The 15,860-nt window shown below is 46.2% G+C and overlaps 1 protein-coding gene across 7 annotated transcripts in view; it reads left to right on the top strand.

Annotated features, from left to right (window-relative positions):
* AGAP1 (ArfGAP with GTPase domain, ankyrin repeat and PH domain 1) overlaps positions 1-15,860 on the top strand; it is a 561,603-nt gene that overhangs the window by 210,196 nt on the left and 335,547 nt on the right. For all 7 annotated transcript variants that reach the window (XM_004427710.3, XM_004427711.3, XM_087424644.1 and 4 more), the window contains exon 4: positions 13,711-13,796. In XM_004427710.3, the coding sequence (XP_004427767.1) occupies positions 13,711-13,796 (86 nt within the window). The remainder of the gene's footprint in view (positions 1-13,710; positions 13,797-15,860) is intronic.

Here is a 15,860-nt window from a genome sequence, read left to right as displayed (position 1 = left end):
GTGATGGAAACCAGGTCTAGGTGTGTCCCCTCCTCTGTACACGGAGAGGAGGGGGGTGGCTTTCAGTTGAATGAAGAAGGGAGGTTTGAGCCCAGTCGAGAAGGGGGATGTGTGGAAGAGGTGTCAAAGCCCAGCTGAGGTGGAACTGCATGGTCTGGACGCAGATCAGGCGGGCTGGTCTGTGCGTCTTCCATTGCAGCCTGGGCACGGAGGGAGAAGCCCTCGTGGGGAATGGTTAACGTAGAAGGATTCTGAAGGGAGTTCGTGGGGCGCTGACCCCAGGGCTCCTGACAGGGCATTACACGTGCACTGGCTTTGGAGAGGGGCGCAAGAGGACAATTGGGGGAGTCCTCAGACAGCCTCTGGACATTGGAACTAACTCACATGATGGGAAGGAGCTGTGGGCACTAGCTCACCACCGAACCCTCTGCAGCCTCGTCAGGGGTGGCGGCTGCTCCTTAGTTCTTAGAAGACTTGCTGTGTAGTGTGTTTGGGCTGTCGGGCCATGTGCCCTAGCTTGCGCTCCGACTTGGGCAGGAGCCTGGCGGTACACCAGTGGCAGATGCAGGCTAAGCTTGTTCCAAGATGTTCCAGATGCAGGTGCTTCTCCGGCCTTGCAGGGTCAGGTTCAGCCTGAGGGGCAGTGACACACACACCTGTGAGCACACCCTGGGGTCGTCCCGTCTCCTGCCGGCACTGGATGGCAGGCTTTCTCCAGGTCTTGGTGCTGGCCTTCTCAGGGGTGTTCTCAGGGACCACAGTCCCCTCTAGGATGGGGACAGAGGCCTGGAGACAAAACCTGCTTGACTCCTTCATGAAAGTAATTACACTGTTTCCGTAGGAGTGGAACAGAGACAGAGTCCCAGGAGAGAAAGTGGGAGATGACAGCCCAAACAGTCATGTGTACGTATCAGCGAAAGAAATACGAAAGGGGAGGCTGAGGCCCCACACTGCTCCCACCCCGTTCCCCCACCCTGTTGCTCCCTGAGAGCTCAGAAGCGTGGTTGCATTTTCAAAGGTTTGTAAAAATAAACAAATTAAAAAAAATAGAAACAAAGAATACGGTCCACAACGCCTAACGTGTTAGCTGTCTGGCCCTTCACAGGGGCCGTTTGCCGGCCCTTGCTCTGCGGCACGTAAAAGCAGCAGCATGTAGTTCAGACGTGTAGGATTTCCTGGTTTCTCCACGTGGTCAGATGCAACAACAGCCACTCTTTGTCACTTTCTTGAAACAAACACTTGATTTATATTCAGAGAATTGTGTATGAACAAATTCCTAAATTCAGTATTTTTACATGTTCAATTCTAGAATTATGTATTCAAAAATAGAGTTTATACAAAAAAATTTTTTTTTAATATAAAGTTATTTTCACAAGGGAAATATTAGTTTAGAACAATAGAATGTGAGGGACAAAGAGACCCATTGTTCATCTGTTGGTAGCTGAAGCACCCACCATCCGGCTTCTGTTTGGTGTTGCCCGACTCCCTCCCACACCCAGGTTTCTCACACTCCTGCCTGGGGACACGTGTCTCGGGCCACAGGTGGTCTCACTTGGCAAGGAAGCCTTGTGTATGCTGGGTGAGGAGCCAGGCTCTTTCTCCTGAATCTACAAATGCTCTTTGTAAATTTACCTTTTTTTATGCTTAAAATAAATGTGCAGAGTATTAAAAATAAAACAAAAAACCATAAATAGGTTTCCCCCCGAAGAAACAAATGTGCATGACTAAATATATTTGTTGAAGTTCACCACGCAGCTATTTCAGAGACAGTAGTAGATGCTGGAATGTTCCACTACAACCACAGTGGTGGGCATGGGAACATTTTCAACAAACAGTTTACTTCTTTGGTTATAAATTAGATTTTTATTGAGGGGAGGCCCATCATTATATGGCTATTTTCTCCTTCAGAGTGCTGATTGAAAACCAGCCCTGCACTGCCCCATCTGCTCAGTGGGTTCGGGTGGCACAAGCTGCATCTGCTCTTGGCGCCCCTGTCGCCCATCCAGCCTGGCTCTCCCTGTCTGTTTCCTTCCTCCCACTGCCTTTGACAATAAGCTCCCTAAGGGCAGCAATTCTGTCTTGTCCACTCAGTTCCCAGCACCAACACTGTGCTTGGCACGTAGTGGGGCTTGCTCAATATTTGTTGAGTGGTGGCTTAGAAGACCAAGATTTTATTGACCCAGTGTAGGGAAGTGACAAGGAGACGTTGGCAGCGGAGTCCTGACAGCTGAAGAAAAGGAACTCACCCAGGAACACTCTTGCCAAATACTAACAGGAAACAAATGGTGTCATTGGTCGGGTATAAATCAGAGATATTCCCATCTGTTACTGTATCACTTGCTTACATGGAAGCCCTGGTCTGAGACTAGAAACACACCGTGCACTTGGATAAATACACAGAGACAATGTAACTTACAGAATCTTCTCCCTGGAGCAACTTGAGCAGCACTGTCCAAGACTTGCTATTTCATGAGCTGTTTTGACTTGAGAAAAAGAAGTCTTATCCTGGACCTTCCAGAACGCATGGAATTATGAGGCAGTCTTAGGGAAAGCCCCAATTCTGCTATGGGAATTTGAGCGTAAAACACATCTTTCATTGTCTAGTTACTACAGTCTTCTCCCTTTTCATTGAATTTGCATTTTGAAACTCTACCTCAAAGTGTGAGTTTCCACTTGGAAATCACGGAGTCGGTGTTATAACAGAGCCATTATTAGATGATTTTTGTGAGGCGCTTGTAACGTTTAAGGAACCTGAGAGCTGACATGCCTTGGCTTGTGCCACACTTGCCATGGCCGCATGGCAGGTGCTGTTATTGCCTGAGTTTTCACATGAGGAAACTGAGGCACCAGAGGCCACGGGAGCCTCAAGGTCAACGCCACCCAGCTGCTCAAGGTCACCCATCCCAGAGGTGTGGGCCTCAGGTTGACCCTTGATGGACGGCTCTGAGCCTGGTCCCCTCCACTATACTCACTCCCCTCCTCTGCTGCCCTGAAAGGACCACACCCCACCTTACAGATCAGCAACTGGGTTCAGGGGGCTCGGAAGGACCTCGGGTCACTATTTGTAGTGGGTGTTGGGCCGAGCTGGCCACTGCAGGGTGCCTGACCCTTGAAACAGCTGCTGAGTTATTGGGAAGAGTACTGAGTTCTACGGAGGGTAGTATGTAAGCTTTAGGGAGTTAGGGTTCTAACTTCCAAACACAACTTTGAAGGAAAGTTCGAGTGCATGGAGCCCAGAGCAGCCTGAGTGGGTCTGGGGACTTCAAGCCCAAGAGCAAATCGAGTCCTGGAGGAGGCTTTGGCTCATGCTCCCAGGAGGTGGAAACAGAGGCGGTACTCAAGGCAAGAGCCCAGGCCATCAGCATCACACTTAGAGGGTAAACTGAGGATAGGAGATGAGCTGGCATTCGAATGCAGGTTTCTCTCTCCATCGAGTCGTCCCCTTGTTTCAAAGTGGAGCCCTTGGACACCTTCACAAGAAAAAAGAAGCTTTGGGCTCGGTGGCCTGCCTGCCTTCTGGGGTTGCTGGTAGGGCAGGGCAGATTTTATTCTTTGCAATATCTGAGATTCTACAGCTGTTATTACAGAGAATGTTTTGTTAGGATTATGCTAATTTACAGCAATTTTAAATAGTGTCTTTAGGGGGGGAAAATCAATAAAACTTAAAAGTGAAATTGGGTCTGTCACTGGATATTGATGATTGGAAATTGGCCCAGGTAAACCAACCTACACACTTGCCCAGAGTTTCTTGTTTATTTTACTTGTAAAAAGACATTGTTTGGAGGACAGAGCCCTTAGTGGGTTTTATGCGTTAAACTGCTAATGCACATTTTCCTCAAAGATCTTGGAAGCTAAGATGTAGGGAAATTGAATTGAACTATTGGGCAACAGGCCACTTCCTCAAACATTAGTTTCTAACTTCTTTCTGAGCAGCAATATCATATTTTCAGAAGATGTTTTAAGTAGATCTCTGGTACATCCTGGAGTCTATTAATAAAACCTGTAGAAGTTCTAGTTTATGAATTTCTAACTCATTGCTTATCAAAGATGACGATGAAGCTGTTTTTATGAACACAGAATAGAGACATAGGGTCTCCAGGTTCAGTTTTGTATCTGCCTTTTTATCCAGTTAATTTTGGTTTTGATTGCTTGATGTCAAGAAAACCTAAGCTACACAAGTAAGTGACACTTTAAAAAAATATCTGTCAACCTGTTTGCCATTTCTGGATACTCTTCTATTAAATAGATCCAAAAGTATTAATGTAGTAGGAGAATAGTGGGACTTGTAAAATTACAAGTGGAATCAATAAAAGCAACCACTCTCGTTCAGTAAAAGTTTTCAGGTAGGAGCTGCTCTAATTCCTGGTGAGTGCTAAATGCACTTAACATACTCCAGAGTCAGCTAGTTAACTATTGCTTGTTATTGCCTGACTAACTTATGTCCCACAAAAAAGCCATCACCACACATCTGCCTGGCTGGTCACTCAGGAGAAGGTGGGACACTTCCCTTAGCAGGGTGTTTGTCTGCACAATTTTTGGGTGCAGGCAAAGGCAAGACAAGGTTTTTAAGAGGCCAGTGTGAAGCTGGGAGTTTCCTAGCATTCCAGAAGGAGGGTTCTGGGATTGCAGAATTGCAGAAGATGAGTTCTGACACAGCCGGATCCCTGTGTTCTTGGGCTCTCTGTTCGTGTATAACATTTGCCAGTGCAGGTTGGTTGTTACTGTGCTACAGTTTCAAAAACAGTTATACATACATAAACAATGTTTCAATCAGCTGTTCTCAAAATCCCTGCAGGCTCTCTGGAGAAGTGCTCCTCAGGGTACACTTTGAAACTTTGCCGTGTGATGAGAACCCCACCTTGGCTGGTGTGTGCAGTTTGGCTCGACGACTTCAGTTTTCGCCTCTTTAAAGTGATGTTGAGAGTCTTTGCCACTTTTTCCTGGAGCATCATGTGCTCTTTTGATCTGCAGAGTCAGATCTTTCTGCATTTCAGAAAAATCCCCTTGTATTTTATTTCTGAATAGTCTTTTAGTTTTTTTGTTGGGGATTTGTTGTCAGAGATAACATGTATCTTTTTGTTAGGTTCATTTGTCTGTCTTCCTGTCAATTAACTTCTTTCTAAATACTTTATGTTTTTAATCTCATTGCCTGTGTCTAGTTCAAGCCATTCCTCTATGTCAGAAACTCAGCTTTCAGCGGTGTCTTTTCTGTTCCTTCCTTTGTCAGATTTTATTCATTTGTTCCAAAATGTTGTTTTGGCCCTCAGTTCTAGAGGTTTCCATTTCATCTCACATTGTTTCAAATTCTCATCCCTGGAGTTCTTGTCTTTTGGAAGACTCTACTTAAGCTGCATCAGGGAGGGAAGCAATGGTAAAGGATTTCCTTCTGCTTTGTGAGTTTTGTTTTCTTCTCCCTTGGCTCTTTGTGGTTTGCAGACTCCCTTCCTGCCTTGCTCTTCCTCTCTTCCCCTTTTTTCCCTCCTGTAGTATCTTTGCATGATGTCCTTACCATATCTCCAGCTTTGTCCTCCTCCGGTGTCTTCCAGACCTTCTCTCTGCTGAGATTGGCGCTATCTTGGCTCTGCTCTGCCATTCCTGCTCACTCTGGGTCACTCACATGGGCTGGGGCCCCAGACAGATCTTAGTGGCTGGTCACCGGGAAGCTTTCCAAGTCACATGGGGGATGTGAGGAGCTCCCCACCGTCTGGTTTCCTGTGGTAGGAGAAAGGGGTGGAGGAGACACCCCTCATCTTGAGTGTCTTGGACCAGAAGGGACGGACCACTCTGCCCACATTCCCATTTGCCAGACCGCAATCACGTACCTGGATCCCCAGGGCAGTGTTGGGCCACAGGACCCAAGGCTGGATGTTATTTCCTGGAGAATTACAGTATTAGATGAGTCATCGTGCCCTACCCATCCCTCTGTCCTCTGAGGGAGTCACCTCCACATGAAGGTGCTCTGCTCTGGTGCAGACCTGGCTCTGCCCTTCCTGGCAGATTGTGAGATGGCCCATACCAGGGTCCCTTCACCCATGGGGTGGGGCTGTTGTATCTATTGTCGTTTCCCATGCTCCCCCACCCCCTGCAGTCTGGGTAGTCTTCTTTGCCTCCAGGGAGCCTTAGTGGCTGTTCACTTGTGAGGCCTCACAGTCCCCACTCCTCCCTCAGGTCTAGGGAAGGTTAAGGTTGTGCTGTCTCTCCCATGTCTTCCCTCCACCCTTTGGGGGCTGTTGTCAACTCATGAGTGGGCTTGGGAGCCCCTCTCCACCCAGCTCTAGGATATTCTTTTTTATTCTTAAGGTTAGTGTTTTCCAGGTTTGTTATGTGAAGCTATGCCCTTTTCTTGGTGGATGGTGAATTTTCTTCCATCTGGTTTTTACTTTTTTCCCCTGATTTTTTTAGTAATGGAGGAAATGAAATTCATTTATAGCAAAGTTCAAATCTACCATCTTACCCTGGAATTTTACTTCTTTCCCGACCTTCCTTTTTATTTTACTTAGATCTGGGTTAAAGGACATCATCAGAGGTCAAGGCCTGCCCTTTACACCCTCGATCCCCTCAAGTACTTCGTCACCACGCATTAGGTCCTTACTGTTTGTACCTTTTTATACTAGTTACTTTTTTTTTTAACAATGTAAGTTTAAAAAAAAAATTGGCAGAGAAAATGAAACCTGATTCAGTTAAATTCTGTAAACTAATATATTACCAATAGAATTTTTTTCCCATGAGCAAATAAATGTGATCCAAAATTCCTTGTAAATGTCATGATACAAAACTTCTCCAAAACCTCAATGTTAATATGTTACTGACTTTAAGTATTTTTACCAAAGCTAAAAGAGCAAAATTAATTAAAAAAAAATTTCTGGCACATTTGTGATTGAAATTTTTTTGTGTTCTCCAAGGGAGAAATAAAAAGATTCATGGTCCTTTTCAGTGTATCCCGCTCATTCCACTGGTCTTAAATAATTAAGAAACATTAAAATTTGCAGATTATCCTTTCTATTTTATCACAAGACTAAGTAACGAAGAAGAAAATTTTAGGCAGATATAAAAAACGTTTGCATGGATGGACGAGAATCTCTAAACCATGACTGTAGGAGACCCAGTGCCTGAGCCAAACCCTTGTGATTGTTGACAAGAAGTGAGTCCACTTGTACCTACGGGAAGGATCATAGCTGCCTGATGATGTCCTGATCAGATGCTAGAATAATGCCCCTGCCCTTTCCTATGGAGAAGGGAAATAGTGTGCTCTACAAATGCAATTTTAAACTCAAGAATAATATTCATCCTTTGCTTAGGCATGGAAAAGTAAAGATGAAAATCAACAGTAAAAAAATCAAAGTGGTAGGCAGGTTTATTTCTTTTTAGTTTCCTAAGCACAGGGCTGATTTTTGGAGCTAAAGATGGCTCCCTCCCAGAGCTGTGAGTGGAGCAGGGAAAAGACAGGCCCCCTGCATTCTCGACGTTGGCCCTGTGGGGGCTCGAAAATTACACAAAGGCTTCAGGGCTGTTTTGTGGACAGTGTTGTGTTACAAACTTGACTTAGCAGAAATTCACACGGAAGAGAGGAGAGGTAAGAAGCAGTCACACATCTGGATGTGGGTCCTGCTCCTGCTGCCTGCTAGCTGTGGCGTCTTAGTCAGCGTCTGAACTTCTTTTCCTCCCCTGTAGATGTGGATGTTGAAAATGATGTTTGCATCAAAGATGATGTGAGGAGTAATGGAGATGAGGTGGGAAGAGAAGTGCTTTACAAACTCAAAGTATTATAAGGCTTGCTGTTACTACCATCGCTTTCTGTTGCTTAGAGAACTGTTAATGATACGTTAATAGCTTTCAGCCCAGTTAGCCAAAATGATAAACAGAAATGTCAAACATCTGTTGCAGTATTTACTCCCAACAAAGCTCTTTTTTTTTTTTTTTTTTTTTTGGAATAGGAAAATTGAGTTTTCTCTTTTTTTCCCCCCCTTAAAGCAGAAATGACAACACAGATGAGACCCTTAGTTACGCCTCTGTGTGTAGACTGCCCTTGGATTTAAGGGGGCTCCATCGTGGATCAGTCCTACTAGCTTGAGTTTCAATAGTAGAAGGAACCCAGTTGTTTGGTTACTCCAGCACCCCAAATTTAAAACTGGTCCCCATGGCATAAGACCAGGACTCTGGATAGTGGCCTTGAAACCTTTAGAGTCGTTGGTTATGGATGGATTGTAAGGGAGCCCTTTATGTCTTTTTAAAAGATGTTGGAAAAAAAACAACTATATTCTTTTCTTCATGGTGTGCTGTTCACATCACATCCATGTCAACTTCCCTGTTCTTGAGAGGAATATTCAGGTCCACCTCTCACCCATTTTTGGAAAAAATTAAGACCTTGACTCACTTAAGAATGTAAGCTCAAGGGCAAACAAAGGGAACCAGGGCAGTTGACTGGGAACCCTGAACACTTGCTTTTGGGGGAACCAGAAATTTAATAAATTGCATGTGAGCTTGAGTTCAGACAAGAAGAGCAGCACCTCTCTGTGCTCAGAGGAGGTGAGAGCACTCACTTGTACTGTCCGGTGAGACTCAGTTCAGAAAATCAAGCCCAGAAGTGAAGCTTAGTTCCATTCAGCACAGTTCTTGACCTGTTTGCTGAATTGTTAACGTGGTGCTGTTTACCTCTGGTGACTCACCACATCTTTGGGAGGAATAGATTTAAGTGAAGGAGGGACCTCTGGTTTCCTGTCTCATCAAGATGTCATCACAGATACAGGGCCCTGGTGCCACCATAGAGTCAGTAGGCAGGCAGCTGTCCTACCTTGCTCCCTGCACACCTGTACTCTGGTTTGCTGAGCCAAGCACATGTCAATGGCTTCCATTATGGAGGTCAGGTTTGGGGACACTTCCTAGAGATAAAAATTTAATGTTATGTAATAACATTTGGCTGTCAGGAGAGGTTGAACATCATTCAGGTAACAAATTTATAGTGTGGGCCATGGGCCAGGCTGTACGTTAAATGCTAGAATACAAAGTTGGGTAAAATAGACCCACAGAGAAATAAGTGGAAATTGGATTATAAAATAGGCATTTAAAAAATCTGTGTTAAAAATGAAATTGGATGTTGCATTTGGTGATGTCCTCTAAAATTTCGGCAGGAAAAGATCTAATAGTTGGGATGAGAGGTGGGTTTGAGTCGGAAGGAAGAGAGGTGGTGACCTCTGCTGAATGTAAGACCAACTTGGTACCTAAGGCTTTTCCTTAGGTGCACACGTTCATCCTAAGGCTTTTCCCTGTGTGTTTCTAAAGTTAACTGCAGAAAACAAATTTTGAGGTCTTATTTAACTTATCTCCTGCCCGTGTCTCTTCAGGCCCCAATGGCCATATCCCCAGTTGAACCTGGTGACCATCAGTCGCAGGACTTTATTTTTTGCTTATAACCTTTATTAATCACCTTCTTACTTTCTCACGACCTGGGTGCTTAAGCAGCTGACTGAATAATACTAATACTAATACTTGGGGTTCATGGCAGATACATACCACCATTTAATTGTTGTTTCCTGATTTACGTATAACGCCAGAAAAGTCATACAAGACAATTGCAAGTGTCTAATGTTTACAGTTGTGAACTATTGAAAAGACATACTCATTATTTATCTGAGGGGGAGAATGTAAAGTGATTTTAGAATTGGACGGGGCCTTATGGATGGAGAAAGAATCACTCCTTTTAGAAGTGAGGAAAATCGGGTCTGGAGTCATTTGCTTGAGGTTACAAAGCTGGAGACTATAGAAGAGCAATGGGGAGAGCTCGATGCTGTCTTGGCTTTAATGCTGTGTTCAATCATCTAGAAGCCTAACTGGCGAGGAGGGGGAGGCGGCGGCGGCCGGAGGCGGCTGGGCAGCAGAGGGATGCTGGTATTGGGGAACTCTCATGGTCCCAGGCACAGGCTCTGCTGCTCTCCTCCTTTTTGGAGGCCACCTGAACTAGTGAGGAGTGGGACGTGTGTGACCAGCGTGCCCGGGGCAAGCGGGCGAAGCCTCCCGGAGGCTGAACCCAAGTTCATCGAGCCAGGGCGGGCCTCTGTGTGCACTCAGATGCTGATACAGAGCGCGTTTGGGGAGCTGCTGGCGGCATGGGGCGGCAAGGGCTGAGCCGGGGGCGTGGCGGGGTGGAGAAGAGTGTGTGTGGGCTCAGGCTTAGAGCTGCACGTTGTGGCAAGATCGCCGTGGTCGTGAGTGCGTTGGAGGGAGGAGGGACTGAGGCTGGGGTTGGGTGTGGGGCCAGGCAGGAAACTTAAAAACCCAGCTGAGAAAGGTAGATGATGTGAATAAATACAGACAATCAGACAGAGAGAATAAAGGGGATTTTAAAATGCCCTGGAGGTGAGCTAAATGGAGGGAGCGAGGGGGAGAGAGAGGGAGAGATTGTGTGTGTGTGTGTGTGAGAGAGCTCACTGTAGGTGAACTCATAGAGTGAGAACAGAAACTTGGTGTCAGAGGTTATATTAGTCTGCCAAGGCTGCTGTAACAAAGTACCACAACCTGGGGGGCTTAAACAACGACAATTTATGGTCTTAGTCTTGGAGGCCAGAAGTCCAAGATCTAGGTGTCAGTAGGCTGGTTCTTTCTGAGGCGGTGAGGGAAGATCTGTTCCAGCCTCTCTCTAGCTTCTGGTGGTTTGCGAACAATCTTTGTTGCTCCTTGGCTTATGAATCTCTGCCTTCATCTTCACAAAATTTCCCCTTTTATAAAGACACCAGTCGTGAGACTAGGGGCCCATCCCACCCTGGTATGACCTCATCTTAACTAATTACCTCTGCCAGGGCTTTATTTGCCAGTAAGATCACGTTCTGAGGTCCTGGGTGTTAGGACTTCAGCATGTACATTTTGGGAGGACGCAGTTCCCCCGAGAACAGAGGGGATGGAGGACTTGCGTGCATTGAATGTTGCTTTTTTAGGTTTTGATAATTAGCATCGTGGTGATTTGTCTACCACCAGGCCTGGGCGGGGATTTAATGATGGCGAGGTTTCCCAAATACCTGCTGGATCACCGGGGATCCCAGGCCTTCCTGGGGGGCCCCTGGAGCTCAGCCCTCATGCCCACCGAGAAACTCTGCTTCCCTCAGTTTCTCATCAGAGCAGGAAAGAGTCTGTTGCTGAAAGGATGCCCACAAAGTGCTGCCCAGAACAGCCCCACCACAGGAGGCCCCAGGAGCCCCAGCTGAATTGTGAAATTATGTGAACTGCCTTGAAATCACTTAAAGAACCCCAAGCACCAGTGTTTCCCGTGATTTGACAGTTCTAATACTCTACACTAGATCTTCCCTTCAACAGACGTGGTCTAAAGCGAATTGTTTCTCGGCCTGTTTTGCAGTGGCCGTCGCCCTGTCAGGAGCCCACTCAGATGAAAACTCCTAGACGGAGACACCTGGAATCACACAGGAAAAAATTTTAAACTTTTGCACAAATTCCCATTGCTTTTCCCTTGTTCCTCTAAGTGTGACTAGTCAGATCTCGAGGAATAAGATGTGAACGAAAAGGGTTTTCCCAAAATAAGGAAGAACAGATTTCCCTTTCAAACGCTGTTGTTTTTTTTTTTTAAAAGGTTGAATTCCGTTCATCTTGCCAAGAAATAGCAGGTTTCCAGCATCTCTTTTTTAAAAAGTTAAAATAAATAGGGAAATACTGTTGATGACTGTTGCAACTTCTGCAAATTCTTCTATTGTAAGTAGATTTATTACATGCTTAATGTATCTTTTATAAAAGCAAGAGATAACCTTTGGCAGAAATTTTGAATAACACTGGTAATTATTGCCAGTGGTGCGCCCCGTGGGCTGGGCACCCGCCCCCAGGATGTGGTTGTCCCATCTTAGACCTGGGGACACTGAGGTGGAGAGAGGTGAATAAGGAGGGCGAAGTCACCAGCTAGCATGTGGCAGCACCAGGGTCGGCACAGCGCTGGCCCAGCGTCAGAGTCATGTGGCCGTGTCAACGGCGGGGGCGGTGGGGGGTGTCCTGTTGTTGCCAGATGTTTCCTAGCTCATTTTATAATCACGGCAACCCAGCTGGGAAGGGGTGCTGTCCCCTTTTTACCCACGAGGAATCCGTGACTTGGGGTCATTTGCATATCCTCTTAGGGTGAGAGGCGGCCGGTGCTTGTCGGGCTCCAACATGCAGACTGTCCAACGTTCCGCCATCAGAGGGGCCTCTTCTGACCATTCTCTGGACTTGGCCCTCTGTTTTTGGTGATGGTGGTGAGGGGGATCAAAAGGAGAGTTTATCTGTTGGAAAGTTTTCTTCGGTTTTTAAAGTTTTGTTGCTTAAGCAAGTGCGTTTCCCTGTTACATCCGTGCCCACAAAGCAGTGGGAGAATGGGAGTCGACATGTGCACGTGTGTGTACTCACTCAGAAAGGTTAGTTCTCTAACCTGCCACCTCCAGCCTCACATAGCAGCCCATCTGGGGCACCTTGGACACTTCTTAGGGGAGGGGTGGGGTGTGGACTCTAGTTTCTGCTTCCTGAGTACTGGAATGGCCCAGACCCTGTACTCTGGGATGGAAGGTCCCCATAGTCAGAGAGGACCGCTATGGCAGAGAACCACATGTGGCTCTGGGTAGCAGAGAGCTGACACGGTGGGGGAGCCGCCAGAGCGGTTCTTCAGCGTCTAGTTATTTGGGATTTAGATGGTGTTTCTGGAAGGCATCTGTGCCAAGCAGCACAAAATGAGAGCAGGTACTGAATCAGTCCTCTTTCAAAAACATGAATTCAGAATCCCAGTGAGGGTTAACTAGAGTGGACTCAGAGCCCAGACTCTCGGAAGGCAGTTTGTCTTTGGAGAAGGCAGAGGAACCCAGAAGTGGACATATTTCCCACCGTTCAGGAGAGGGTCTGGCGGTCCGGTTGGGGATGCTATTGGGAGACGCACACGGCAGTTGTGTGCCCTCCCCACCTAGGCGTGTGACAGGCCAAGATATCTCGGGTCAGCCCTTGCCACCTTCACGTGGCCATCCCCTCCCTCTTTGTCCCCCGACGTTCCAGCAGGGCTCCCCGGTGGTTTCTTGCTAACCCAGCGTGGTCTCTAACGCCTCCTCGTCAGCCAGCTGCTCTGCTCTGTCTCGACTGTGGGAGATGCCATCCAGTAGTTTCTGTCTAACCCTGTGTGGTAGTTCCGCATCCTTCCCTTACTTGTGAACTGTGAATCCGGAAACACCATTCCCATGATGTCCTCTGTTTTCCTTCCAAGAACTGGGTTTCTCTTGAGGAGAATACAGGTTCTCAGCCCTTGAGTTTATCAACCTGTTGTAGACAAGGCCCCCGTTCAGCACGAAAAATTGGTTTCAGTTTTGCGAACCCAACAAGAGAATGACGATTTCAGTGTTCTCTGTTTCTCAATACTGTGTGTCAGTGTTCCCAGCGGGAGAAAATTCCTGAACTGACACACAGAGCCCATGTTAAAATTCCACGCTTCTCAGCCACGAGTGCTCCTGGCATTGCACGGGAGGCTGCGTGTTCTAACCAGAAGTGCACAGGGGTTCTTAAAGACAAATATTGAAATCTGAGTTCAGTTCTTTTGAAATCCAGTGATTCCTGGAGACAGATCCAAAACCCACTCCTGAATACTCAGGATTGCCTCCAGGGCAGCAGTCTAGGGTGTATTTATCCACAAGCGAAGCCCACGTCTGTTCGCCCTCCTCCCGCCCTGTCTTTCTTGCGTAACGAGACTTTTTGTGTGTGTGGCAGGTGGCAGATTCAAGAAGGAGATTGTGGTGGACGGACAAAGCTATCTGCTGCTGATCAGAGATGAAGGGGGCCCCCCAGAGGCACAGGTGAGTACTACAAGCCAGCTGCCAACCAGCTTTAGACATCTGTTTCCTTGTTAAGGTTCCAATTCAACAGGTGGTTCTAGAAATCAGCCAGGTGTGCTCAAGGAAAGGTGACGGAGGAGCCCCGTGAAAATGTTTCCTATGACTGAGGTTTTTCTCATCTCTAAGAAACTAATTCTGTCGTTCCTTCAGACAGAATCCTAGAGGGAAGTTGGGTCTGTGTGGCTGATTTTCACTTTGTGTTTTTAAGAAGGAAGGAAACGCTGAATCTGCCCTGATTTGTGAACTCAGTTGAACCGACATCTGGAAGTTTCTAGTCTTTTTTTTTTTCTTTCCTTTTTCCTGTGTTTGATCTCGAGAGCGGTGGGCTCATTTAGAAAGTGGCGGGGTGGGATTTGGAAATCTGATCAACACTGCCATGCTGCTCGCAGGGCTTCTTGGCCCAAGAGGGTCTCCACTGAAAATCGGTATATGCAGCATAGCGTGATTTATTTGAAAGATCCTCAAAAGATGGAACAGAAAAAGCATGAGTATGGAAAACCTCTTTCTTTGGTTTACTTAATCTCCAGTTTATTCTTTTACTCACCATAGTAATTTACTAGCTAAACACTTCAAAGGAGCCAAGAGCTAGTCATAGTCAAGGACCTGTTAATGCAAACTTAATACTAAAAATTTCTGTGGCTTTCTTTCTTGAACTTATGTTTTTGTGCAAGTGAGACGTAGGATTATCAAGTGATTAAAGGGAAAGATGTTGGATGTAGGGGTTGTTAAAATTCTAGTGCTCCATACATTGGAAGGCTGTGCAGCTATTCAGAAAGATGTCATGGATTTCCCATGTTCTGTTAAACCTAAAGTGCCACTAATGGTAAGCTATACCAATATTTAAAAGAAAAACACTGCCAATTAAATTTGAAACAAGGCAGCCATAAGGTATGTTCTGATATCAAAGATGTTCAAGTGTGAAAAAAAAAATTTTTCTAACATTGATGAAACAGTATGCTTGATAATAATAAGGAAACATATTGAAGACGTGTTAAACGTGAACAAAAGTAGGTTACAAAGCTGTGAGAGCTCATGTTCAGTGAGCATCTATTTATAATTAAGCCGGGCAAGGTTTGCTGTGTGACACTGTCCTGAAGGTTTGTGATGGTGGTAAAAGCAAATAGCTCTTTCTTAGTCGACCTTCCACGTTTGGACCGTCTGTCCTGCTGTCACAAGGGGCTCTGATGCAGCTTCCCTCAGAGGCAGCTGGTAAACAGAATGAAAGAGGTCAAGTGTGGAAGTCCCCTGGGTTCATTTCCCATTTTTCCCAGCCTGTAAATGTTTTGGAGTCACCAGGGACAATTTCACAATTAAAGAGCAAGCCTTAGTGGTAGGTGGAGAACCTAAGGAAAACGTTGAGAAACCTGCAGAAATGCACGTCGGAGCTGGTTCAGTGGCTGTAGGAATTCTGCCTTCCCCAGTGTAAAGGTGTCCAGGGACGCTGATGTGCAGAGGGGGAGCACGAAGATATGGGAGTTTCCCCATATTAAACAGTGGAGGGTGGGAAGGCTGTCCTGGGCCAGAGTTTAATCCTGATGAGACCAGTCTCTGAAAGTAACCCCCAGATCCACGTTGGAGAGGGAGCTCCAGCCCGAGGTATTAGGGGCTCAGAGCACTGCCCACCCTGAAGAGTCGGAACATGTCATGGCTGCTATTAGGGTTGCCTCTTATTAAAAATTTTGGGGGGCACTCGTATTACAAACCCCATACCAAATGTTCCCCACATCCCCACACATCGACAGACAAACTCCCAGTATTTTGTCTCCAGTGATATTTTTCCTCTGAGAAGGATCTTTTCTCTACTGTCCATAGAAAATGTATCTTTTACATAGCTTCACATGCTTAGAACATGTGAGGTCATTTGATAAAGTAACATTTTCCTTCCTTTTAGTCACTATAATTAATGAAGGGGTTGCTTGAAGAAAAAAGAGTTAAGGCCTGTGACAGACAGTGGGATTCCTCTTGTGCGTTTCTTCTTCTGCCTCAAAAGCACACATGTTGTGTGCTGAATCCAATAATGCCGGG

Source organism: Ceratotherium simum, chromosome 37, assembly GCF_057802395.1.
Source record: "Ceratotherium simum simum isolate JZ-2026a chromosome 37, ASM5780239v1, whole genome shotgun sequence".
Lineage (NCBI taxonomy): Eukaryota > Metazoa > Chordata > Mammalia > Perissodactyla > Rhinocerotidae > Ceratotherium > Ceratotherium simum.
Note: the sequence above shows the minus strand (reverse complement) of the source record. Positions and strands in the feature narration are given on the sequence as shown.